The 27,563-nt window shown below is 42.1% G+C and overlaps 2 protein-coding genes across 4 annotated transcripts in view; one reads left to right on the top strand and one right to left on the bottom strand.

The window, feature by feature from the left end:
- Positions 1-114: 114 nt before the first annotated feature.
- ART4 (ADP-ribosyltransferase 4 (inactive) (Dombrock blood group)) lies at positions 115-14,701 on the bottom strand. Of its 3 annotated transcripts, none has more exons than XM_081589192.1 (4): positions 14,414-14,675; positions 10,952-10,959; positions 8,747-9,452; positions 115-704 (listed from the first exon to the last, which is right to left on the bottom strand). In XM_081589192.1, exons 1-4 carry the CDS (start codon positions 14,583-14,585, stop codon positions 613-615), a joined length of 978 nt encoding a protein of 325 aa, XP_081445318.1. In that variant the 5' UTR covers positions 14,586-14,675; the 3' UTR covers positions 115-612. The 3 variants fall into 3 exon arrangements, with proteins under 3 accessions (XP_081445318.1, XP_081445317.1, XP_081445319.1); XM_081589191.1 differs by lacking the exon at positions 10,952-10,959 and adding an exon at positions 9,915-9,926 and having other exon boundaries at positions 14,418-14,675; XM_081589193.1 differs by lacking the exon at positions 10,952-10,959 and having other exon boundaries at positions 14,418-14,701.
- Positions 14,702-18,971: 4,270 nt separating this feature from the next.
- PDE6H (phosphodiesterase 6H) overlaps positions 18,972-27,563 on the top strand; it is a 134,823-nt gene continuing 126,231 nt past the window's right edge. The window contains exons 1-2 of the mRNA XM_081589179.1: positions 18,972-19,307; positions 26,559-26,639. The gene's annotated coding sequence lies outside the window, so the exon portion shown is untranslated. The remainder of the gene's footprint in view (positions 19,308-26,558; positions 26,640-27,563) is intronic.

The raw sequence follows: 27,563 nt of genomic DNA, 5'->3' as shown, positions 1-27,563 counted from the left end.
CAAGTATTTCTGATGTGTTCTTAATATTTAGGATTGGTAAATAAAAAATAAGGGAAAGTCTTTGTATTCATCATAAAATTCCTTCAACTGAGATAGAAAATTTAATTCAAACTATTAAGGCAGAAATATAATTTATTGATTTATGTGATGAAAAAGCTCAGGGTATCCAGTATCATAAAGTTGGATCTAGGCGCACATAGACTGTCATCAGGATTTACTTTCTTTTCATTTCGCTGCTTCTCTTTCATTGTGTTAGCTAGGGAGGTAGAGTCTCTCTTTTTGGTGGCAAGAGAGCTGCTAGAGGCTCTAGGTTCATATTCTGCTTTCACTAATCTCCGCTGAAATAAAAAAGGCCCCTACCCCACTCCCAGCCCTAATTCCAATAAAGTACACTGATTGTATCTCACAGGCTCCTAATGAGTCATTTTCTATCCAACGTGACTCCTTGTATCCATGGAGAAGAAATATACTTACAGGCCTACTCATAGGCAGTGGACTGAGCCAGTTCTACATCAGCTGATAGCTCAGCAGATTGATTCTCTATGGGTATTCAGGGTGCCCTGACTGGAATAAAGCAAAAGGGTACAGGAGGGGCAAAACCATAAGCTTCCTTTATGCTCCACTTTTGGAACAGATGATGACACTGGTCAAAAAGGAGAGAGAAGCAATAACTAGAGGAGTAGGAATGCACTTTCTGCTGGAAGCTGTGAAAACAAACAAAAAAAGAATTAGCGATGTTTCAGGTAACAGAGGTTTTTTTTTTTTCCCTAAAAAATCTACTTCATTTCTCCTTTGATTCTTGTCTTAAACTTAGAAAATTTGTAACAAAAAATATTTGAAACTACTGGTTTTTAAAGGTGTGTAGTCTTTTTTAATAAGATGACTTTTTTTTTTTTCTCGCCACATCATGTGGCATGCAGGATCTTAGCTCCCCGACGAAGGATCAAACCTGCCCCCCTTGCACTGGAAGAGCAGTGTCGTAACCACTGGACCACCAGGGAAGGACTGAAGCTAGCTACTTTTAAAAAATGTATTCTCTCTTAGATTTTTCTAAATGACAACACAGATCACTTAGGTCCCAAGATGATAAAAGGTGTACCTCAGGGTTGATAATAGAAGTTGATGGTAGAGATCTCCCAATTTTACGTCTTTATTATCATCAGCAGCAGAATTATTACCATTACCATTACCATTATCCTCATCTTCATCACCATTATGAAAGCTAACATTGTTTAAAGGCTTATTCTGTTCTGGGATCTTTTTAAGCACTTGCTGTAAATTAACTCATTTAATCCACACAACAAAACTATGAGGTATTTATCCTCATTGTCTTCATTTTTTTATTTGATAAAGCTGTGACAGAGATGTGAAGAAACTTGTCAAACGTCATGCATCTAGTATGCAGTGGAGGCAGCCATCAAATTTAGGCAGTCAGGTTCGAGCTATATATATTTAAAAGCTTTTATTTCTGTAGTTATTTATGGCTGTGCTGGGTCTTCGTTGCTGCATGGGCAAACTTCTCACTGCAGTGTCTTCTCTCGTGGAGCACCGGCTCTAGAACACAGGTGCTTCAGTAGCTGTGCACAGGCTTAGTTGCTTGGCTGCCTGTGGGGTCTTCCCGGACCAGGGGTCAAGCTGGTATCCTTTGCAGGGCAAGGCAGACTCTCAACTCTGTATTTTTAACCACTGTATGGTCTCTACATATATTGCATGTCCAGTCATTTTTTTTTTTTTAATTACAAGGTGAGCAAAAAGTATTCATACAATCCTGCTTGAGTTGTGTTTGTGTGTCTGTGTGTGCCTACATGGACACACACTTCACGGGAAAGGTTAGAAGACAGTAAGGTGTGGCTGATGGAAGCGATACTTATTATACTAATCGGGAATACAATGGGATGAGAATATTGGATGAGATGGAGGATGGAAACCTTTAAAATATGCTCTAAATAAAGAATGGAATCTCCTTTTCAACTAGTCTTCACTGATTATTAGTGTAGAAAAGACATTGAGATAGAAAGCCATTCAACTCTGTGATTGCCTCAGTATTTGACCATATTGTTTGATAGGATGACCAGATAATGGAGAAATATTTTTCCACCACTTTCATGTAACATATAAGATCCCTAGAATTTCTAGGGATTTCTATTTGGAATTCTACATATACTTACCATAAATTTCAAAACCCTAATTTTCTTAGACAAACAAATTAAGAATGCAAGCATATTTCTAAGCTTTTGTCAAAGTTTATGTTAAAATTGTACTATTTGAATTCTCAAAGGGACTAAGAGCCATTAATATCACTTTAGCAGGTCACTCATTAGAATGATTCTTACGTGTTTTCTGTTTTGTTTTCTCTTAGACAAACAAATTAAGAATGCAAGCATATTTCTAAGCTTTTGTCAAAGTTTATGTTAAAATTGTACTATTTGAATTCTCAAAGGGACTAAGAGCCATTAATATCACTTTAGCAGGTCACTCATTAGAATGATTCTTACGTGTTTTCTGTTTTGTTTTCTCTTCGTTGAGACTAGAGATCACAAGGACCTCTAACCCCACCCTTTCTCACCTTTCTCATTTTTTCATGGAGTAAGATTCTACTGAAGAGTTGTCAGAAAATATTGACTGACAAGAAAACAATATAACAGTGAAAGATCTTGATTTGGGGGTGATTAGCTTTGTTAATCAAAGAGCCTCTTGATGAGGGTGAAGGGGGAGAGTGAAAGAGCCAGCTTAAGACTAAATATTAAAAAAAAACTAAGATCATGGCATCTGGCCCCATTACTGTATGGCAAATAGAAGAGAAAAAAGTGGAAGTAGTGACAGATTTCTTCTTCTTGAGCTACAAAATCACTGTGGATGGTGACTGCAGCCATGAAATCAGGAGATGATTGCTTCTTGGCAGGAAAGCGATGAAAAACCTAGACAGTGTGTTGAAAAGCAGAGGCATTACTTCTGCTGACAAAGGTCTGTATAGTCAAGGCTATCTATGGTCTTCCCAGTGGTCACGTACTGTTGTGACAGCTGGACCATAAAGAAGGCACAATACCAAAGAATTGATGCTTTTGAACTGTGGTGCTGGAGAAGACTCCTGAAAGTCCTTTGGAGAGCAAGGAGAGCAAACCAGTCAATCTTAAGGGAGATGAACTCTGAATATTTACTGGAAGGACTAATGCTGAAGCTGAAGCTCCAGTATTTTGGTCATCTGATGAGAACATATGACTGACGACTCATTGGAAAAGTCCCTGATGCTGGGAAAAATCAAGGGCAGAAGGAGAAGAGGGTGTCAGAGGATGAGATGGCTGGACGGCATCATCAATGCAAGGAACATGGACTTGGGCAAACTCTGGTAGATGGTGAGGGACAGGGAGACCTGGAATGCTGCTGTCCATGGGGTTGCAAAGAGTCAGACATGACTGGGTGACTGAAAAACAACAAAGCTTTGGTATTGAAGCTTTACCCTTAGATGCTTGACTTTGATAATTTTTGTTACTTTCATTGGGACTCAGTTTTCTCAGATGTAAAATGAGTTTTTTACATCCCTGGGTCGGGAAGATCCCCTGGAGGAAGGCATGGCAACTCACTCCAGTATTCTTGCCTGGAGAATTCCAAGGACAGAGGAGCCTGGTGGGCTGCAGTCTATAGGATTGCAGAGTCAGACACGACTGAGGTGACATAGCACCCAGGCATAGAGCTATTAACAAATGCCCAGCTCTCACTGGCTCCATCACCTGTTCTTCCCATCATGCTTTGTGGTCCATCTCCCAGATTCATTCCATTACTTATTCTTCCACCCATTCATTTCAGATGGACACTGAACTTCAAGAAAAGCATAATGTCACAAATTGGGTAAACTACTTTGGGATAATTGAAGCCCAAAGTAAAAGAAAATAGGAAGGAGTAAGTTAATAAAGATGAAAGTCGCTCAGTCGTAAGTAACTCCAGACCAGAATACTGGAGTAGGTAGCCTTTTCCTTCTCCAGGGGATCTTCCCAACCCAGGGATCAAACTCAGGTCTGCCATATTGCAGCAGATTCTTTACCTGTTGAGCCACAAGGGAAGCCCAAGAATACTGGAGTGGGTAGCCTATCACTCTCCAGCGGATCTTCCCAACTCAGGATTCAAACCGGGGTCTCCTGCATTGCAGGCAGATTCTTTGCCAACTGAGCTATCAGGGAAGCCATGGTAATGGTAATAGTAGCTTATGGTTCTAAGAGCTTTTGCATGCATTCATTCATTTTCTCTTCAACAGAATCTTATAAGGTAGTTTTTTTTTTTTTTAATTATTCCCATTTTACATATCAAGGAAATGAGGCACAGAGAGAATAAGCCATTTGCCTGTATTCTCACTGCTAGTAACTGGCAAGATTAACATGTAAACCCACGCTGACTGCAAACAATTGACTATATTTTTTCTAGAAGCGTACTTAAGAATTTTAATTATGTGAAAGATTTTAACAAATAAACCACACTTCTTTGTGAATCCAATGGTACAGAACAGAGCATGTATTTGTGTGTCTAGAGATTTTTGGCACTGATTATTCTGCTGAAAGAAGCAACATTTAAGGACAAATACCTAACATAACGTATTTTGAATTTTCCAATGGGTATGAAAACATCTGTTTCTATGGTAACAAATATAGGTCACATGAGGGGTGGGAGAAGAATTAGAAGAAAAAGCTGTTCATTTAGACTGTCTTTTAACAATTTTTCTTTTGCAAATTTACTTCCTTCAGTGTAGTATGCTACCAGTTTGACCTTGTGACTCTCTGAAGGTGACAGATTCTTGGGAACTCTTTGAACCTGAGAACTTCAGTTGCAAGTTAATGGAAGCAATTTTGAAATACATTGAAGGACTGAAGAAGCTCTGCTCTTTAATCTACTGTCTACTGTCGTTGGGAGAAACGCAGTGTCCCAGGTTGACCCATTTTAAAAGCCTTCATGTTGTTTTTCGCATATTACATCTGGCAGATTAAGAGGGAACTGGAAATGAAATGTAAGTCACCGGCTCAAAGGGCCTTTTTAGGATATAAAATAATGGGACTTCCCTGGTGGTCCAGTGGTTAAGACTCAGCTTCCAGTGCAGGGGATCTGGGTTTGATCCCTCGGTGGGGAACTAGGATCCCACATGTTGCAGGGCACAGCCAAATAAATAAATAAATAAAAATAATATATAGACTAGTTTATGACTTCTGCTGGTGAAAAAATTGAAAGAATAGAAAACAATCTCCTGAGAGGATTCCAGTTTCATGAGAAATTAGATACTGTGAATTCCCCGGGCTGAGGTTAGTGATTATCCAGGTGACTGGCCAGGAGTAGTGATGTGTACAACACCAGCCATCTAGAAAAATGGGGCTTGAGAGTCCACTGACCTTCCTCCCTCTTCCCAATGAAGGACTCCCAGATATGAAAAACACACGCCATCTCCCTCCTCCCACTGTTCATGTTTGCATCAATCTAATACTGCTCCAGGATGTTGGGATAAGCAAAGTGTCACTTATCAGTTAATAGAAATGACTTCAGAAATTTGAGTACTTCCCTAGTGGCTCAGATGGTAAAGAATCTGCCTGCAATGCAGAAGATGTGAGTTTGATCACCGAGTTGGGAAGATCCCCTGCAGAAGGGAATGGCTAGGCTGAACACCCAAGAATAGATGCTTTCACATTGTGGTGCTGGAGAAGACTGTTTAGAGTCCCTTGGGCAGCAGAGAGATCAAACCAGTCAATCCTAGTGGAAATCAACCCTGAATATTCACTGAATCTCCAATACTTTGGCCACCTGATGTGAAGGGCCAACTCATTGGAAAAGACCCTGATGCTGGGAAAGATTGAAGGCAGGAGAAGAAGGGGGTGACAGAGGATGAGATGGTTGGATGACATCACCAACTCAATGGACATGAGTTTGAGCAAACTCCTGGAGATAGTGAAGGATAGGGAAGCCTGGCGTGCTACAGTCCTTGTGATTGCAAAGAGTCGGACACGGCTTAGGAACTGAACAAAGAACAACAAGAAATTTTGGGCTTCCCAGGTGGTGCTAGTGGTAAAGAAGCCACCTGCCAATGCAGGAGACACAAGGGACACGGGTTCGATCCCTAAGTTGGGAAGGTCCCCTGGAGAAGGAAAGGCAACTCACTTCAGTATTCTTCCACGAAGAATTTCATGGACAGAGAAGCCTGGTGGGCTATTGTCCATGGGACCATAAAGAGTCGGACATGACTGTGTGACTGAGCACACAGCACAGGAAAAATTTCAAAAAGAGCTTTCCCACTAAGGAATGAAAACCTCCAGAAACAAGAACAAAATCAAAAACGCTGCAGTGAATAGCTGAAAACATTCTGAAGGCTGTCAGATTTGTGTGTGTGTGTGTGTAACCAATAGAGACAGGTGAATAGTAGCAAGACTGTGCTTAGTCCCTCAGTCGTGTCTGACTCTCTGTGACCCCATGGACTGTAGCCCACAAGGTTCCTCTCTCCATGGGATTCTCCAGGCAAGAATACTGGAGTGGGTTGCCATGTCCTCCTCCAGGGGTTCTCCCCAACCCAAGGATCGAACCCAGGTCTCCTGCATTGCAGGCTGATTCTTTACCAGTGGAGCTACCAGGGAAGCCCAGTAGCAAAGCTATCTATCTCAAATGATGAGAATGAAGTCACAGTATTCCAGGCAGATGCAATTCCGGAAAATCCTAGAACCTGGCTATGGATATTCTCATGTATTATCAAAAGCTCACTATTTCATTCACATTCAACCCTAGTTTTTCATTCTTCTCTATAAACATTAATCTCTTGGGTCTGTGGAGCAGAAACACATGCCATTCATTACTGCTATCTTCCCTGCTGCCAAGGAGAAAAGGGTGTGGATGAAAGTCCTGGTAGAGCACCTCTCCCTCGGTCTGTGTTTACAGATAGGCCAGAGTGAGCAGGATCTTGACCTCGGCAGGGATACCAGTGTGAAGACCATTGCAACGCTGCAGCCTTAACATGCTGAGAAATGTTGATGGGCTGAGTTATTCACAGTAGCCATGATGATGGAGTAGAGGAAGAGTCGGGGATATTTCAAAGGTAGACACTGTAGATGAGTAACAGTTGACTTTGTAAACGAACACACATGTCGATCAGGGTAGTCTTCCTCTTTCTGAATCAAACAGGGCACAGCCTTTGCTATAGAATTTTCGCTGCGTTTGTTCCATCAAATGACTGTGGCTGGCAACATACAAGGATAAAATGGAATCAGTCGTATGTGTTTCTATAAAAGAGCTTAACACATGTTTATATTGTGATAACTAATTTCTCCTACTTCAGTTCATTTTTCATGGTATCATCAGTTGTTCTGTTATTTAGTTGCCAAGTCGTGTCTGACTCCTTGCGATGCCATGGACTGCAGCACACCAGGCCTCCCTGTCCCTTCCCATCTCCTGGAGTCTGCCCAAGTTCATGTCCATTGAGTCGGTGATGCCATCCAACCATCTCATCCTCTGTCTCCCTCTTCTCCTTCTGCCTTCAATCTTTCCCAGCATCAGGGCTCCTGCTAAAATACTGATCTGACTGATACGCCACTCCTTACAGACTCTAATGATTTCTCACTGCTTACGGCATGAAGTTTGAAAATCCTTGGCGTGAAATACAAGAGTTTTTACAAACTGGCCCCATCAGATCTCTCCAGCCCAAATCCATTTCCTACTCCTTTTCTACTCCTGGCTTATTCCTACATCTTACACTCTGGTTGTCCAGAATTTTGAAATTTACCTGAATATACCAGATTGTTTGAAATCTCTGAAATTCAGTATATGTTTTTTCTGCTTGAAATGACTTTTTGTCTTGTCGTTACTGAAAGCCAATATACATATTTTTGGCCTTTCCCCCACAAGCCCACTCGAAAAATAACGTTTACAAAAGAATAGTGATGCAGAAAACAAATTTATGGTTACAAGGGGGGAGATGGGGGGAGAGATAAATTGGAAGATTGGGATTGACATATATACTCTGTGTGTGTGTGTGTGTGTGTGTGTGTGTGTGTGTGTGTGTGTGTGAGTCGAATCAGTCATGTCCAACTTTTTGCGACCCTACAGACTGTAGCCCGCCAGACTCTTCTGTCCACAGGGATTCTTCAGACAAGAATACTGGAGTGGGTTGCCGTACCCTCCTCCAGGGGATCTTTCCAACACAGGGATCAAACCCAGATCTCTCGTATTGCAGGTAGATTCTTTACCAACTGAGCTAGTAGGGAAGCCCCCACATACACATTACTGTGTACAAAATGATAACTAATAAGGACCTATTGTTCAGCACAGGGAACTCTACTTAGTACTCTGTAATAACCTTTATGGAAAAAGAATCTGAAAAAGAATAGGTATATGTGTATGTATAACCAATTCATTTTACTGCACACCTGAAACTAACACAACATTATAAATCAACTATACTCCAATAAAACTTTTTTAAAAAAGAAAAAAATTAAAATTACTTTTTTGACAAGATTTAAAAAAAAATAGTGGCCTGTGATCCTAGTAATGTATGTGGTTTAGTCGCTCAGTCATGTTCAACTCTTTGTAACCCGACGGATTGTAGCCCACCAGGCTCCTCTGTGCATGGGGATTTCCCAGGCAAGAATACTGGAATGGGTTGCCATGCCCCTCTCCAGGGGATCTTCCCAATCTGGGTCTCCCGCACTGCAGGTGGTCTCCTTACCAACTGAGCCACTAGGGAAATCCCAATCCTGGTTACAGTGAATTGAATTTGGATCAATAACAATACCTTTTAGCAGCTGACAGTTGTACATGCTTTGGGTCCCATTTGACAGCAATTGCAACCAATTTCCTCTTGGATGGTAGCTTGCATTGACAACTTTGAACAGCTCATAGGGAGGGACCAAGACCTTCTTGAGAGAGAAGTTTTGTACCGGTGCCCCCAGGCAGGTCAACATGGTAAAGAGAGTTTGGTTCCCAAACCTCTGTGCCTGTTCTCTTGCTGGGGAGGTGGAGAGGAATTGGCCAAAGCGAACAATGGCACCCACGGGGGCTTGCAAGTAAACGCCCTTCAACTCATGCTGCACCTCGTAACACAGAGAGTCTTTCCTCGAGACAATCTCTTTCCTCAGCAGCTGGATTGCTGAGGTCAGGAAGTAGTGTAGATATTTGAAACGGAATGAATGTTTATACTGCTGTGGAGACCCAGCAGCACTGGCCATGGCTCTGGAGAAGTCTAAGTGAACTCTGTCATCCGATAAATAAACCAAGACAGCCACAGCATGTGTAATAGTCATGTTCCCGGGGAGAGGTTTTTCTTGGTTCAACCAGTTTATGTGTACTTGATTCCAGGCCTTGCGGTAATGCTTACTGGATTCTAGTTCTTCGGTGAAATAATTCCCTTGAAGCAGCATCTCCATGACTTGTTGGCTGCAGCCTTGGTACTGATCATCAAAGGAATTTGGTGCCAAGTCGAAGTCGATTTTAACTGCAATCTATAAGGAAAGAATTTCACATGCTAGCAAGGTAATTCTCAAAATCTTTCAAGCTAGCTTTCAACTTGAACCAATAACGTCCAGATGTACAAACTAAATTTAGCAAAGGCAGAGGAATCAGAGATCAAATTGCCAACATCTGTTGGATCATAGAAAAAGCAAGAGAATTCCAGAAAAACATCTTCTTCTGCTTCACTGACTATGCTAAAGCCTTTGACTGTATGAATCACAACAAACTGGAAAATTCTTTTTTTTTTTTTTTTTTTTAGCTGGTTATTTTTATTTTTATTTTTTTTTATAAATTTATTTATTTTAGTTGGGGGCTAATTACTTTACAATATTGTAATAGTTTTTGCCATACATTGACATGAATCAGCCATGGGTTTACATGTGTTCCCCTTCCCGGACCCCCCACCCACCTCCCTCCCCATCCCAACCAAAGAGATGGGAATACCAGACCACCTTACCTGCCTCCTGAGAAACCTGTATGCAGGTTAAGAAGCAACAGTTAAAACCGGACAAGATTGCGTGACTGAACAGCAATAAGGAAAGAAGAATCTTGATTATAATTTTTCAAATCAGATGGTGAATCTTGTTGACCTGAAATAAATAGACTGCCAGGTATTTCTCCAGCAAAGATAGGTTTATTCAGGATCAGCAAAGAGTTGCAATTAGGGTTTGTAACCACGGTGCACCATGTACAGGTCCTAACAGGGCAAGGGGAGAAAAACACTTTCCTAGAGAAGAAACGGAAGATGGAAGGATATAGCAAACAGAGTTCATGGCTTTTCATTGGCCCAGTCCTTGCCAGGAAAGGGGCTTCCGGGGCTTCCCTGATAGCTCAGTTGCTAAAGAATCCGCCTGCAATGCAGGAGACCCTGGTTCGATTCCTGGGTTGGGAAGATCCCCTGCAGAAGGGAAAGTCTACCCACTCCAGTATTCTGGCATGGAAAATTCCATGACTGTATAGTCCATGGGGTCACAAAGAGTCAGACACGACTGAATGACTTTCACACTCACTTTGCCAGGAAGGAAGAAGTGCTTCTCTTCTTCCTGTTGAGCTCTACTATCCCGGGATCAAGGCTTCCCCAAGAGAAAGTGAAAGTGAAGTTGCTCAGTCGTGTCCGACTCTTTGCAACCTCCTGGACTATAGCCCACCAGGCTCCTCCGTCCATGGGATTCTCCAGGCAAGAATGCTGGAGTGGGTTGCCATTTCCTTCTCCAGGGGGTCTTCCCAACCCAGGGATTGAACCCAGGTCTCCCGCATTGAGGGGAGACACTTTAACCTCTGAGCCACCAGGGAAGATGCAATGCAGGAGACAGTGGAGATGTGGGTTTGATCCCTGGGAAGATACCCTGGAAAAGGAAATGGCAACCCGCTCCGGCATTCTTGCCTGGGAAATCCCATAGATGGAGGTGCCTGGTGGGCTACAGTCCAAAGGATCGCAAAGAATTGGACACGGCCACTCCAGTACTCTTGCCTGGAGAATCCCATGGACGGAGGAGCCTGGTGGGCTGCAGTCCATGGGGTCGCGAAGAGTCGGACACGACTGAGCAACTTCACTTTCACTTTTCACTTTCGTGCATTGGAGAAGGAAATGGCAACCCGCTCCAGTGTTCTTGCCTGGAGAATCCCAGGGACGGGGGAGCCTGGTGGGCTGCCGTCTATGGGGTCGCAGAGAGTCTGACACGACTGAGGCGACTTAGCAGCAGCAGCAGCAGCAGCAGCAGCAAGGGACTAAGCGCACACACACAAATCCTGGGAGTAAGAGCTCCCCCTTCTGGTCTTCTGACTCTATTTAATTGAGGTTTCTGTTTTTGTTTTGTTTTTTTTTTTAATTTTTGCAGTGTGGTAGCTGATTTGCTTTATTTGCTATACTCTTTAAGACCAAGCCGTTTCCTCAAAATCAGTATCTGCTGAAATAAGTTTCACTCATAGCCATTACACTGCTCCAGTCCTTCCTGTGTCCGTGACCCATGTTAGATATTGAATTTAGTTTGACAAATACTGCTAAAAACACAAATATCCTCATCCCCCACGGAGAAAGTGACTCTTCTGTATCACTGCAAGTCTTTTTGTACACTGAATATTTTGAAGAAAAAATAATAATCTTAAAGTTTAACTATATTTTCTGTTTCTTTTTCTGACCCCTTCACATTCTCACATTGATGTTATAGGGAATATCTCTTTTATGAACAGCTAAAGACTGTATTAGAAGTCTTTGAGACTTCCCTGGTAGTCCAGTAGTTAAGCCTCTGCATCTTCACTGCTGGAAGCACAGTTTGGATCCCTGGTCATGGAACAAGGATCCCTCATGCCATTCATTTCTTCCAAAACAAAAGCAAAACCAAACCAAACCAAAACAACAAAAAATGACTTCAGTGATGAGTGATGTTGAGTTCTCTAAGGGGGCTATGACAACTCTCTCCTCTGCCCAGGACTTGAAATATGAAGGCTAACATACAATCTTTGCTACTGAATGAGAACTTGTTGAAACACCCATCTTTAGGTCTGATGGCTGGTGGGCTTTGGGTAAACCCCAAAATGAGTTGACTTGCCCCCCTTAGCTGCAGGCGGTATTGGATTGCAGCCTGTCCAGGTGGGATTCTTGTCATGGAGGAACTCATAACTCATGCCTTTTGCCGTGGGGCTAACTCCCAGGAGGAAGAGGAGCAGAGTCAAATGCAGTATACCCAGTTATTCTTCCTGACACTACCAGTCAAGTAAATCTGCCCATTTCCAGGGGAGCAGCATGAGGAAAGAGCTGGACAGAGGTCAGTAGGGTTCCCGGGAAAGTCTCTCCTCTTATTAATAGAAATGAGGAGTGGGAAAAAGGCATTCTGTCATAGGGAGCCAATGGAATATTACTTATTGATATCTAGTGCATATTAAGTTTACCACAATAAAGTTAGTGACTTCAAAATACATGGGATTCCCTGGTGGCTCAGATAGTAAAGAGTCTGCCTGCAATTCAGGAGACCCAGGTTCAATCCATGGATCAGGAAGATCCTGTGGAAAAGGAAATGGCAGCCCCCTCCAGTATTCTTGCCTGGAAAATTTCACGGGCAAAGGAGTCTGTTGGGCTATAGTCCATGAGGTCACAGACAGTCAGACAAGACTGAGAAACTACTAAGCAACACTTTTTCACCTTCAAAATAAATGAATAAATAAATAGAAGTTAGAGATTTGAAGACAAGTTCATTAAGTATCATCCACCCATAACTGAAAGCCATATTCTTCAGTTATCTGAATTCCAAAATGTTTCCTTCTTGGCAAAGAAATGATGCTTTCTTAATAAACAGTACTTATTAAGGAACATATAAAGAGATAAAATTCTATCCAATGAGTGTCAACAGTGCAGCAGCTGCAACTCAAAAACATACCATTGGGTATTTTTGCTATGTTATTTATGGCAAGAAGTCAACTAGTTTGTGTAAATTGGAACAAAATTTTAAGACTGCTTAAATGATTTTAACCAATGACTCTTCACAGCAGGTTTACAAACAGTTCTACAGAATATATCTAAGCCAAAAGCAAAAGGAAAATACCTTCTGTCAAACCTCATGCACTCCAAAACTTTAATCTATTACTAGATATCAAATCGGTATGCTGTTTTCTCTTAACATGAGGTCATATAGAACTTTATAATGCTTCTTTTGAGTTGATCTATATGATGTGGCTTGGAGAAGGCAATGGCAACCCACCCCAGTATTCTTGCCTGGAGAATCCCAGGGACAGCAGAGTCTGGTGGGCTGCCGTCTATGGGGTCGCACAGAGTCGGACACGACTGAAGCGACTTAGCAGCAGCAGCAGCAGCATATGATATGGCTAATGTCAGATAGTGAAAGTATTAGTCGTTCAGTTGTGTCTGACTCTTTGCAACCCCATGGACTGTAGCTCACCAGGTTCCTCTGTCCATGGAATTCTCCAGGCAAGAATAGTGGAGTATATAGCCATTCCCTTCTCCAGGGGATCTTCTCAACCTAGGGATCTAACCCAGGTCTCCGTCATTGCTGGTAGGATTCTTTACTGTCTGAGCTACCAGGGAAGCCAAAGCCAGAAAGACTTGGTTTATTTTGCATTATTTGTCCTACAGATGTAGTCTTTTATGCAAATTTTATGGAGAGTAAAAAATTAATGCTGAGACTTCCGTGGTGGTTCAGTGCTTAAGATTCTACATTTCCACTGCAGGGGGCACAGGTTTGAACCCTAGTCAGGGAACTAAGATCTTGCATGCCACCTGGCACAGCCAAAAAAACCACCAAAAAATCCAAAACAAAAAATAATGCTATGTTTCTAGCTTGCATGTGTGTATGCTAAGTTGCTTTAGTCATGTCCAACTCTTTGTGAACCTATGGACCGTAGCCTGCCAAGCTCCTCTGTCCATGGGATTCTCCAGGCAACCTGGACTGGGTTGCTATGCCCTCCTTCAGGGGATCTTCCTAACCCAGGGATCAAACCTGCATCTCTTATGTCTCATGCATTGGCAGGTAGGTTCTTTACCACTATCGCCACCTGGGAAGCCCCATGTCTCTCATTCATGTGATGCCAAATCTACAAACTAAGAAGTCTGCAATTTTTAATAATTGTGTTCAACCCTCTTTGCTAGCATTACTTATTAAAATGTCTAAATGCAATTATATCCCAAGGGTAGTAGTAGTAGTGTTAGTTGCTCAGTAGTGTCTGATTCTTTGCAACCCCATGGACAGTAGCCTGCCAGGCTCCTCTGTCCATGGGATTCTCCAGCAAGAATACTGGAGTGGGTTGCCATTCCCTTCTCCAGGGGATCTTACTGACCCAGGGATCGAACCTGGGTCTCCTGCATTGCGGGCAGATTCTTTATGGTCTGAGCCATTAGGAAGCCCCTATCCCAAGGAACTAAAGGTCATTTAAAGGTTATCACCAGGAGGATGCACCAACGGAGCCCTGATCATAAAGAGATCACTTCTTCCACCATAACTTACCGTGGGTCTCTGCAGACCAGAGCACAGCAGCAGAAGAAGCTGCCCCCTCAGGAGCCAGATTCTCACCACAGAGGCTGCAGTATTTGCTAGAAGAATCCTTCTGCAACGATTGGTCAAGGGACAGCATTTGTTTGTGTGCAGAGAGCTTCTTTGCCCTCGCAGCTCCATCCTGAAATCAGCTTTCAGGATGCCCCTTTGAAGTTTTTCTCTTGGAGTAAGTCTCAGCAAGAACTCTCCTCTCCCACGTGTATCTCGAGACTTCTGTTGACCACCACCAACTAGCAGTTTTTCCGAGAGAAGAATTCAACTCACTTGTAAAGCTGGAACCACTGTTGAACAGCCAGACTTGCGCACCAAATAAGGGATTCTAAAGTGAACGCAAGTTAGTTCCCAATTTAAAAAAAAAAATCCTGGTCTAGTTTATATGTGGGGAAATTCCAAAGGCTTATTAAGGGTCAGGCTCACCAGCTCAACCTTAAACTTCCTTAGCAAAGCAGGAAAAGGCATGCCCTGTATGATGTTTGGGGTCAAACAGTATTATCTTGAGCTGCAGCCTCCCATTGTGAGTGATATGATTGGCTGGTGCAGGTCCCTGGGAACATGCCACCACAAGGTGAGCCTGTGTTGGGTTCATCTGGCACTGCTGATAGACCTCACCCAGAAGGGGCTGCCACGAAGCAGAACAGTAGGGAGACTGCCAAAACAAAGCCTCTCTTTGACTCACCAACTTAAGAGAACAAACTTACTGTTGCCAGGAGTGGGGGATGGGGAGGAGTTAGGGGGTTTGGGATGGACATGTCCACACAGCTATATTTAAAATGGATAAACAACAAGAACCTACTGTATAGCATAGGGAACTCTACTCAGTGTTACATGGCAGCCTGGATGGGAGGGGAATTTGGGGGAGAATGAATACACGTATGTGTATCATTGAGTCCCTTTGCTGTTCACCTGAAACTGTCACAACATTTTAAGTGGCTATATTCCAACACAAAATAAAAAGTTTAAAAAAACACAATATCTGCAAAGTGCAAAAAGAAAGAGGCTTCTCTTTGCTGCTTTTCCACTGCACACTTGAAATCAGCCACTCTAAAAATTATACCTGTTGGGGTCACAGATCGTCTATGTTTTTCTCTTCTAAAGGCATCAGATCCTCAATCCACGCTATTTCAGTCTGCAGTGAATCCAAATGACTACTCTTAGAAAAGGAGCTAACAGTATTCAATGACATGGATCAAGAAGAGGTTGCAGGGAGCTAAGTTCATTCACCACAAGTGTCCTATGAAACTGTCTCTCTTAGTCACTTCCTTTTCTAGTCTGAACACCCTTCCTCTGTTCTCAGTCCTTGGGGTAATTGTTTTACTTGTGAATCTTTCCCAAACTTACTCTTTCTGATTCATATTTAACTGTGAAGGGAAATGAAATCTTGTTCTTGGAAATTCTGATTTTTTTTTCCAGCAACTTAAAATATTTTTAAGTTGAAACTTCTGATAATATCACAGCAGTTATGCCTCATCACCAAAGTTCAGAGTATCTAGAAAAGTATGTCAGGTTGGTTCATTTCTCTCTCAGTTCTTGTCTCAACACATCAAAAGTTTGGAACAACAAACTAAACAGTTTAAAACATGTATATTATCATATGTGAAATGGAACACCATTCCATGTTCCGTGCATGAGACAAATGCTCAGGGCTGGGGCAATGGGATGACCCAGAGGGATGGGATGGGGAGGGAGGTGGGAGGGGGGTCCAGGAAGGGGAACACATGTAAACCCATGGCTGATTCAGGTCAATGTATGGCAAAAACTACTATAATATTGTAAAGTAATTAGCCCCCAACTAAAATAAATAAATTTATTAAAAAAAAAAAAAGACAGACAAATGATAGCTCAGTTACAGCCCAGGCAGACAAATCTTTTATTAAACAGACATTCCCAGGACATAGGAAAAGGTTAACCCCAAAGGCGCCATGGTAATAATCCTTCTTGGCTTCCCCCTTTTTACACTTCTTGTCTCCTCCTTTTGGTTGGGCCCTGTGCAAAATATGGTTTGTACCCACCACCAATCAAGAAAGCGGATGCAAATGGGCATATGCTCAAGGCTGATTGACAACTACAAGTTATATAACAGGCTCCTATATGTTTTCCCACAGTTCAGTCTGTTATAATCAGTTGTACATATATGTAGAATATTTATGAACCCTTAATGGGCTCCTAGCTCCCTAAGGTTACTTGCGAAAACAGCTGAACGGTCAAGGGCACATGTGCCAGAGTTAGAGAAGTCCCTGTGGTTAGTTTGTATCCACCGTGTGCCTAGGGCGCATATGCAGAAACTGGAAAAGTCTCTGTGGTTATTTTTGTAGCATATCTGTGAGCTCTCCTGGGTGTGTCTGGGATGGCGTTTAGAGATCAGTTGCATCTTTTTCAGCTAGGCCATCCCTTGTTGCTCATGCCTAATCTTCTACCCAACAAGTATAAAGGAGGAAACAAAATTACCCATAAGCCATCATCTGAAAAAAGGTACTATTTTGATTTAGATTTTAGTTTTACACACATACACATTCTAGGACTGAAATAATGTGTGCAATTTTGCATGCTGATTTTTTCCCTTAATTTTTTTCTTCTACATCTTAGGTTTTTTTTAAAATTGAAGACATAAGAAAGCCTTCCTCAGCGATCAATGCAAAGAAATAGAGGAAAACAATAGAATGGGAAAGACTAGAGATCTCTTCAAGAAAATTAGAGATACCAAAGGAACATTTCATGCAAAGATGGGCTCAATAAAGGACAGAAATGGTAGGGACCTAACAGAAACAGAAGATATGAAGAAGAGGTGGCAAGAATACACAGAAGAATTGTGCAAGATGTTCACTACCCAGATAATCAAGATGGTGTGATCACTCACCTAGAGCCAGACATCCTGGAATGTGAAGTCAAGTGGGCCTTAGGAAGCATCACTATGAACAAAGCTAGTGGAGGTGATGGAATTCCAGTTGAGCTATTTCAAATCCTGAAAGATGATGCTGTGAATGTGCTGCACTCAATATGCCAGCAAATTTGGAAAACTCAGTAGTGGCCACAGGACTGGAAAAGATCAGTTTTCATTCCAATCCCAAAGAAAGGCAATGCCAAAGAATGTTCAAACTACCACACAATTGCCCTCATCTCACACGCTAGTAAAGTAATGCTTAAAATTCTCCAAGCCAGGCTTCAGCAATTCGTGAACCGTGAATTTCCAGATGTTCAAGCTGGTTTTAGAAAAGGCAGAGGAACCAGAGATCAAATTGCCAACATCCTATGGATCATCGAAAAAGCAAGAGAGTTCCAGAAAAACATCTATTTTTGCTTTATTGACTATGCCAAAGCCTTTGACTGTGTGGATCACAATAAACTGTGGAAAATTCTGAAAGAGATGGGAATACCAGACCACCTGACCTGCCTCTTGAGAAACCTGTATGCTGGTCAGGAAGCAACAGTTAGAACTGGACATGGAACAACAGACTGGTTCCAAATAGGAAAAGGAGTACGCCAAGGCTGTATATTGTCACCCTGCTTATTTAACTTATATTCAGAGTACATCATGAGAAACGCTGGGCTGGAAGAAGCACAAGCTGGAATCAAGATTGCCGGGAGAAATATCAATAACCTTAGATATGCAGATGATATCACCTTTATGGCAGAAAGTGAAGAGGAACTAAAAAGCCTCTTGATGAAAGTGAGAGAGGAGAGAGAAAAAGTTGGCTTAAAGCTCAACATTCAGAAAACTAAGATCATGGCATCTGGTCCCATCACTTCATGGGAAATAGATGGGGAAACAGTGTCAGACTTTATTTGTTTGGGCTCCAAAATCACTGCAGATGGTGATTGCAGCCATGAAATTAAAAGACCCTTACTGCTTGGAAGGAAAGTTATGACCAACCTAGATAGCATATTAAAAAGCAGAGACATTACTTTGCCAACAAAGGTCCGTCTAGTCAAGGCTGTGGTTTTTCCAGTAGTCATGTGTGGATGTGAGAGTTGGACTGTGAAGAAAGCTGAGCACCGAAGAATTGATGCTTTTGAACTGTGGTGTTGGAGAAGACTCTTGAGAGTCCCTTGGACTGAAAGGAGATCCAACCAGTCCATCCTAAAAGACATCAGTCCTAGGGGTTCATTGGAAGGACTGATGTTGAAGCTGAAACTCCAATACTTTGGCCACCTCATGCTAAGGGTTGACTCATTGGAAAAGACCCTAATGCTCGGAAGGATTGGGGGCAGGAGGAGAAGGGGACGACAGAGGATGAGATGGTTGGATGGCATCACCGACTCGATGGACATGAGTTTGGGTAAACTCTAGGAGTTGGTGATGGACAGGGAGGCCTAGCGTGCTGCGATTCTTGGGGTCGCAAAGAGTCGGACACGACTGAGCGACTGCACTGAACTGATAAAGGTCTTGCTGATTTTCCTAATGAGACTGTCACTTCCCAAATAAGACCACTAGGCGGCAGCAGAAACCTTTGTAACCTATTCAGTTCAGTCGGTGATGCCATCAAAACTATCTCATGCTTTGTTGTCCCCTTCTATTCCAGTCTTCAGTCTTCCGCAGCATCAGGGTCTTTTCCAGTGAGTCAGTTCTTCACATCAGGTGGCAAAAGTATTGGAGCTTCAGCTTCAGCATCAGTCCTTCCAACGAATATTCAGGATTGATTTCCTTTAGGATGGGCTAGTTGGATTTCCTTGCAGTCCAAGGATTAAAAGTGTAACCTTTTAATACAACTGAAATTTAAAGGTGGGGGAGAAGAAGAAGAGGAGGGGGGAGGAAGGAGAAACAGGGAGACAGAAACAGAAAAGAGACTGAGACAGAAGAAGGGAAAGAGAGAAGGAAGCAAGAGAACATCAACAATCATATCTGGGGTAAGACCACAGATCTGGAGTGTGTGTGTGTGTGTGTGTGTGTTACAAGAAATTATGTTTTCCTGCACAGAGTCATAGTTGTGGCCTTCAGAATCTAGTTCCTTGACCAGGGATTGAACCCAGGGCACCCTCCCTTGGGAGTTTGGAGTCTTAACCACTAAACCATCAGGGACAGACATTCTGAGTGTGTGTACATTTTATTAGAATAGTTTTCTGATGCTATTTAGAGTCATTGAAAAAAATGATCTTTTGCTCGAGGGTTATTTTATTAAATTTCCCATGAGATAATTTAATTTGAGTTAATTAGAGCTTAAGATTCACTAGTTACCTTTTTTTTTTTTTTTTAATAACACTCAATTCTTGAAAATACAGTCTGCTGTCTTGATGGGTAACAGGATATGGGTTTTGAAGTTGCACAGAGGTATGTTGCTGTTTTGCCTTCATGATTTCTCAGCTTTTGTGAATTGGAATAACTAATATTAGTCCTCCATTTCAGTTTCTTTATATACAGAAGCAGAGATGACAACTCCATTCCTGCAGGGTCATGTTGGCGACGAAACTGATATACTTTTGCAAAATATCATGACATGGATCCGTGAACTACACTGTCTTAGAAGCAGATTGACTGAGAAGTAGAACATGGGCTCTTGAGAAAGACAGTGCTTGTGCTTAGTTGCTAAGTCACAGTCGTGTCTGACTCTTTCGAGACCCCATGGACTGTATCCCGCCAGGCTCCTCTGTCCATGGGATTTTCCAGCAATAATATTGGAGTGGGTTGCCATTTCCTACTCCAGGGGATCTTCCTGACCCAGGGATTGAGCCCAAGTCTCCTGAGTCTCCTGCACTGGTAGACAATTCTTTACCACTGAGCCACCAGGGAAACTCCTTGAGAAAGATACCTTAGCTCAATTCCGTGTTCTGTCACTTGCTTAACATTTGACCCGGACAAGTATTTTATGTCTGTGTCGTGCAGTTTCTTCAGTTTTCTGATGCCCCTGATGCTCAGCAGGTGCTCAAAGCGTGTTGCCTACTCAGATATTTGAAGACCAACAACTCACAGGGGGTTTAACACAGTGAAAGTTAATTTCTGTTAAATACTTTATAAACCAGCATAAGAAAATATTTTGCTAATTTTCTAGAACATTTAGACTAGTTTTCTAAAACTAGTTAAAATAGTCACTAGAGGGACTTTGAGGGGGAGGGAGGGAGTGTATCTTTTGCCACTGGCCCCAAGGTTGGAAAATGGCTCTTGGCATTTTCTGTTTGAGTCTCGCTAAATTCCTTTGGACCTGTGTTAATTTCACGCAGGTTCTGCCAGAAGTCCTTAATATCGAAAGGAAAGTGGTTTGTTAGCTATCCTCAAAGTAGATAGTCAGAATGGCTTTAACATTTTAACTTGCCTGTTCTCTTTTACCCTCAAATCCTTATAGAAGTGAGCAAAACTCCTGCAATTATTTCATATTTTTAAATAACTTTTATCCAGATCAAATTTTTTTCATTTTTATTTTTTTGTTTATATCTTACAGATATGTAAGAGCTTGTGAGCATGCCTGCATGCTCAGTTGCTTCAGTAATGTCTGGCTCTTTGTGACCCTATGGACTGTAGCCCTCCAGGCTCCTCTGTCTATCAGACTTTTCAGGCAAAAATACTGGAGTGGGTTGCCATGTTCTCCTCCAGGGAATTGTCCTGACCCAGGGATTGAACCCACATCTCTACATTGCAGGCAGATTCTTTACAACTGAGACACTGGGGGAAGCCCTCCAAATTTTTTATTTTTTAATTAATTAATTATTTTTGGCTGCGCTGGACCGTTGTTGCTTACCTCGGGCTTTGTTTAGTTGCAGCAAGCAGCAGCTACTTTTGATGAGGAATGAGGGCTTCTCATTGTGGTGGCTTCTCTTCCTGTGGCTCCCACGCCCTCGAGCGTAGGCTTCAGTAGTTGCGATGCATGGGCTTAGTTGCTCCTCAGCATGTGGAATCTTCCCAGACCAGGGATTAAACCTGTGTCCCCTGCATTGGCAGATGGATTCTTATCCACTGCACCACCAGGGAAGTCCTAGATAAAATTTTAAACTTACAGAAACATTATAACTTTCTGCTGTTGTTTAGTTGCTAAGTCGTGTCCAACTCTTTTGAGACCCCATGGACCGTGGCTCACCAGGCTCCTCTGTCCATGGGTTTTCCCAGGCAAGAATACTGAACTGGGTTGCCATGCTCTCCTCCAGGGGATCTTCCCAACCAAAGGACTGAACCCTCATCTTCTGCATTGGCAGGAGGATTCCTTACCACTGAGCCACCAGGGAAGCCCTAAGTTTCTGTATAAGGAACATATGCATGTTCAAGGAACTCCTAGGCCCTATTGTAACTGAGCAGGACACTATAGGGGGGGCTTCCTGGGACAGACCCTTCCCTCGTATTTTCTGCTATGGCTCCTCTCTGAAGTACCCAGGTAACAGTAACTCATGCATATTTTCTGAGTTTTTTCCAGATGCTAAAGTGAAGTGAAGGTCACTCAGTCATATCCGTGGGACCCCATGGGCTATACATTTGCAACCCCATGGACTATACAGTACATGGAATTCTCTAGGCCAGAATACTGGAGTGGGTAGCCGTTCCCTTCTCCAGGGAATCTTCCCAAGCCAGGGATCGAACCCAGGCCTCCCACATTGCAGGCAAATTCTTTACCAGCTGAGCCACAAGGGAAGCCCAAGAATACAAGGGGGTAGCCTATCCCTTCTCCAGTGGATCTTCCCGACCTAGGAATTGAACCAGGGTCTCCAACATTTCAGGCGGATTCTTTACCAACTGAGCTATCAGGGAAGCCCTCAGATGCTAAAAACCACCACCAAATAGAAGAAATGAAGAACATGACCCCAAACCTACAGGCGCCTAAGGATTGATAATATGACCTCACCATCAACCAATCAGAAAACTGTACGTGGGCCCATCACATACCCTGGGGTGTCTTCCTTATCTGGACTTCAAAAAGGCTTTGCTGAAGCCCTTTAGGGAGTTTGGAGTTTGTGGGGCATGAACCATTCATTCTCCTCGCATGGCCCGCAATAAGCCTTTCTCTGCTCCAAATTCCAACGTTTTGGTTTGTCTGGTTTCACTGTGCATCTGTCACTTGAACTGTATTCACACGATCCACATTCATCCATTGCTTATATTTTGCCCCATGTGCTCTCTCTCTCTTTTCTAAACCATTTGACAGTAAGTTGCAGACATCATGCCCCTTGAGGCAAATTAAAAAATTTTAAGGGTTTAAGCAAAAATCAGTTCAAATTGAGCAGTTGCCAAACTGAGATGGTTAGGAATGCTCTGTTGATTGGCTGCAGAGAAGGCAATGGCACCCCACTCCAGTACTCTTGCCTGGAAAATCCCATGGACGGAAGAGCCTGCTGGCTACAGCTCATGGGGTCGCTAAGAGTCGGACACGACTGAAGCAGCGGCAGCATTGGTTGGCTGTAGCTTAAGCATTTGTCTTATTTGGAAAAGCTTCATTGGCTGTTTGTGATGGCTGTCCTTGGATTTCGAACTCTCCACCTTGAAGCCAGTGCACACTTAGGTTTTGGTTTGCTTGCGTAGGCTGCTAAGGTATTACCATCACCTTAGTCTCATGGTCTCCTTGTTTAGTTAATTTAACATCTGTAGGGACAGAGATATTTTCCCTTCTACCCTTCTAGGGTCTTTGGCTGGTGTGAAAATTAGATTGATGCAAGACAAAGAAACAGGAGAAAAACAAATTTTCTATGTATGGGATTCCCATAAACAATACTAATACTCCCCCCTGCCCCAATGTGAAACCCAAAGGCAGTCAAGTAATTGAGACTTGTATGGCATTCTGATAAAGGAATGTATGGCCCTGAGGCTTCAAAGGGGAGGAGGACAGATCACAGGATGATGAGAAGAGCAGATGTGTGCAGTGCCATGTAGGTGAGTCTTTCAGCTAAAAAGTTATCTCTGCTGATAGCTCTCTTCCTAGCAGCCCCCGATCTAAATTCTTTCAGGCAGTGAAGAGAGGTAATAAGTTTCCTTGAGTCTGTTGGGTCTTGATTGCCTTCAGTTCAAAATAATCCACATGGGACTTCCCTGGTGAAACGGTGGAAAAGAATCTGCCTGCCCCTGCAGGCAGGTTCGATCCCTGGTCCAGGAAGATTCCACATGCCACGGAGCAACTAAACCCGGGAGCTGCAACTACTAAGCCCTCAAACCTAGAGCCTGTACTCTGCAACAAGAGAAGCCACCACAATGAGAAGTCTGCATATCACAACAAAAAGTGCCACCTACTTACTGCAACTAGAGAAAACCCATGTAAAGCAATAAAGACTCACTGTAGCCAAATATAAATAAATAAATAAATTTATGAGAAAAAATCCCACATGACAGAGTGGGAGACCTATTTTGCTCCCCTTCACACCCTTTTCCCTTAAATACCTCACAACGTATTTCCTAAAGACAGTCTCATATACAACCATAGTACAATTACCGATATCAAGAAATTTAACATTTGTACAAGACTGTTGTCTAATCCATACTCCATATGCAAGTCTCATCAACTGTTCCTGTAGTATTCTTTGTAGGTATTTTGCAGGATCACAGTGTGCATTGACTTGTCAAGTCTTTTTGGTCTCTATAAACTGGAATGCTTCCTCAGTATTTATTTTGCTTTTTGATGTTGACTTTTTTGAAATGGTCAGTTATTTTGTAGAATGTCTCTCAATTGAGGCTTGTCTGTTATTTCCTGATGATTAGATCCAGGTTCTGTGGTTTTGGCAGGGAAATCACAGAAGTGATGTACTGTTCTCAGGAGCCACTAGCATCCATATTTTCAATAGATTTTATTATAACAATTGTTGTTAGATCCATTGCTTCATTATGAAGGAAGTTATCTAACCTTTCTCATTTCCACTGCCCTGTTTTTTAAAGCATAGTGAGACCATTTAGGTGTCATTTCTGGGACTCTGAAGAGGTCCAGTACCACAATCCTTTATATCTCAATGCAGAAAGGAGTTCAGTGAGATGCCGAGTGATAGATAGGAAGTGATTTATTAGAATAGGATGCTTGTAAGGCTCACAAGTGGGCCAGCAGGCAAGCATCATGTTGCCCTGAGTACTCAGGGGGTCACAGTTTTATAATCAAAGGAAGAGAGGCAAGGGGAAGAAGATCCTCTTTGTCTTTCTTTTCTTTGTCTTTCTTGAATAGACCTCATATTTCCATCACCAGCTCCTCCCCCAGGTAGGGCAGGGAAGCTTTCTTGTCCTTACATAGTCAGGCCAGGACTGTCATAGCACTTGGAAAAATTGTTCCAGGTCTCAGTACAATGAGGGTCTTTTATTTTGAGAAGTCACCTTTCCCTAAATGATTGTTTTTGTGTGTGTGTGTGTTCACAGAGCATACCCTGGGAGTCATAAACTTGATGACATTGCTGGGCAGATTTTAGGCCTTATTTGCTACCACCATTTTATTGTTTTGGGGGCATTGTGCAAAGAACATGTCTTAAAGTCCAAAGGGCATGTTTTGGGGGTCATTAACTCACTGAGCTCATTGGGCAGAATATGGTTCTCAATCACCATTGTTTTATTGTTTGTGGGCATGTCTTGCTTCTGTTGCATAGTTTTGTTGCAAAGCAAGTTAGCTTGATTGTATTGTTAAACAAGCCAATCTAGCTTTGATGCTAAGGGACTTGCTCTGCTTTATGAGTCAAGCAAGCCCACACTGTTTCAGAATTTTCACATTACTTTCTTGGGTGATCATTAACCTTACTGTGGTCTTCTGAAGCCCCCTAAAATTCCCTCTCTATCTATAATTTCCTAATCAGGTTTCTAAGCTATTTGATTATCCTACTTTGTCCCTATTAATAGGATCTTAGCGTTGGGAAAGAACATTGTAATCCTCTTCCATCCAGTGTGAATCTCTTTCTCAACATTTTGACAGAGGAACTTCTGCCATGTGTGTTACTGTGATATTGTGATTTTCAGTATATATTCAGTCTTTTCCATGGTTCCTGGCACATTGCTCCTAAAACCTTTGTAATTTCCTAACTGATAAGAATTATGGAGCATCTTTTGCTTCACTTTCCTGAAATAGCTTCAGAGGCATAAAAGTGAAATGGATATCTCTTTCTTTTTCCTAATTGAGGTATTGTAGATGCACAATATTATATACGTTTCAGGCGTACAACATAGTGATTCATAATTTTGAAGGTTATATTTCATTTATATTATAAAATATTGGCTATATTCCCCGTGTTGTACAATAGTCAATATATACTTGTAGTGTATTTATTTTGCACAAAGCAGTTTGTATCTCTTAATCCCTTACCTCTATCTTACCCCTTCCCTCTCCCCACTGGTAATCACTAGTTTGCTCTCTTCATCTGTGAGTCTGTTTCTTTTTTGCTATATTCACTAGTTTTAAAAAAAATTGATTAATTAATAATTAAACTTAGAGCAGGAGGAGAAGGCACAGGGACCTGGGGCTGGACAGTTAGAACAGAATTCCTTGTGACCCAGAAGAGGGTCTGAGTCAAGGCTTACAGGGAAGGCAGAGATCCAAGGACTATGGCTGGGTGTGTCCACAACTCTGGGCACACAACGGGCAGCAGAAGATCCAACATAACTCTGGGAGCATCTCAACACTTGGGTGGAACAGAGTCATTGAAAATACCTGGAAGGGAGTAACCATCCACACAGGTAGCTGTTTATGGCACGTTTAACTGAGCTTTGTGTGAGGTTCTGGAGATTCAGTAGTGACCAACCAGATACGGTCCTGGCTCCCAAGGAACCTAGATTTATGCAGTTTTGAAGGTTGGCTTGTAGGTAACAGGGGTTTAGCAGTTAGGGAAAGATCCATGGGGTTTCAAAGAATCAGACCAACTGACTCATAATCATATTATTAATTTTTCTATAAAATTCATATCTCTGTCCTTCAGCTAACAGAACTTTTGCTCTCCCTCAGCTCTGGGACATATTACAAACCTTACATTAACTAACAACGAAAGGCACAAACATGCATCACATTTATTTAATCATTAGTTTTTTGTTTGATCAGAGGGGAAATGTTTGTCTACCTTACCCCAAGTATAAAAACATATCAAATAATGCAAAATAAGTTTCATCTACTCCCAATATGTTTACTACTCCTAATGTTGTTTTAAATAATTTCTGCTCTCTGGGGCCAAATCCTGCCTCCCAACCTCCACCTCTTTTCTTTTCCAGTACTTGAAGATGATGTTCTGTTCTTTCAGGTTTCCCTTTGCAGACTTAATATTCTGACTCAACTCTTCCTCAGACTATCATCCTGGCCATCTTCCTCTTTCTAAATTCCGGTAAGTCAGTGACTCTTGTGAAATATGGCAACAGGATACCACACATGTATCTCATCAATGGGACTAAAGGCTTCTTTTGTTCTGAATGCTTTCTTTCACTGATGTAACCTAAGGTGAAGCAGGTTTTCTGGGTAACTATGTCATTCTTTTGACTTGATGAATTTTCATCTATTTAAAAGTCATGAAGTCATTTGGGTATAAACTTCTATTATTAAGTCAGATATCACTGATCCTAAACACCTGTAAATTTTTTAAAAAGATTTTTTGATGGAGATCTTTTTTTAAAGTCTTTATTAAATCTGTTACAATATTGCTTCTGTTTTATGTCTTGATTTTTTGACCCTCAGGCATGTGGGATCTTAGCTCCCCGACTAGGGATTGAACCTGCATTGGAAGACAAAGTCTTCACCCTTGGACCACCAGGGACGACCTAGTGAAATGAGTGAAAGTCTTTCAATTGTGTCCAACTCTTTGTGACCCCACTGACTACACAGTCCATGGAATTCTCCAGGCCAGAAAAATGGAGTGGATAGCCTTTCACTTCTCCAGGGGATCGTCCCAACCCAGGGATCTAACCCAGATCTCCTTCACTGCAGGTGGATTCTTTACCAGCTGAGCCACAAGGGAAGCCTAGGGAAGTCCTAATGCACCTGCAAATTTGAAGTAGATTTAGCAGGTTCACTTTTAGGACCTTACATATATACATCCTTAACTCCTTTATTTTAACCTTATCTCCTTTATTTTAACCTGACTTCACAAATCCTGATTCTGATGCAAAGTGTTATAGCAATAACTCTTGGTTAGTTTTATGCAAAAATTAGAATACCATTCTTCTTATAGCTTCACTGAAACAGTAATTAAAATATAAAAAATAGCACAGGGTTAAGTAAACATTCCTGGGGATGACAATAGGAATGAAAATGA

The sequence above is a fragment of the Giraffa tippelskirchi genome, chromosome 4 (assembly GCF_054371585.1).
Source record: "Giraffa tippelskirchi isolate mGirTip1 chromosome 4, T2T-mGirTip1v1.2.pri, whole genome shotgun sequence".
NCBI lineage: Eukaryota > Metazoa > Chordata > Mammalia > Artiodactyla > Giraffidae > Giraffa > Giraffa tippelskirchi.
This window is presented reverse-complemented; position numbering and strand designations above follow the sequence as displayed.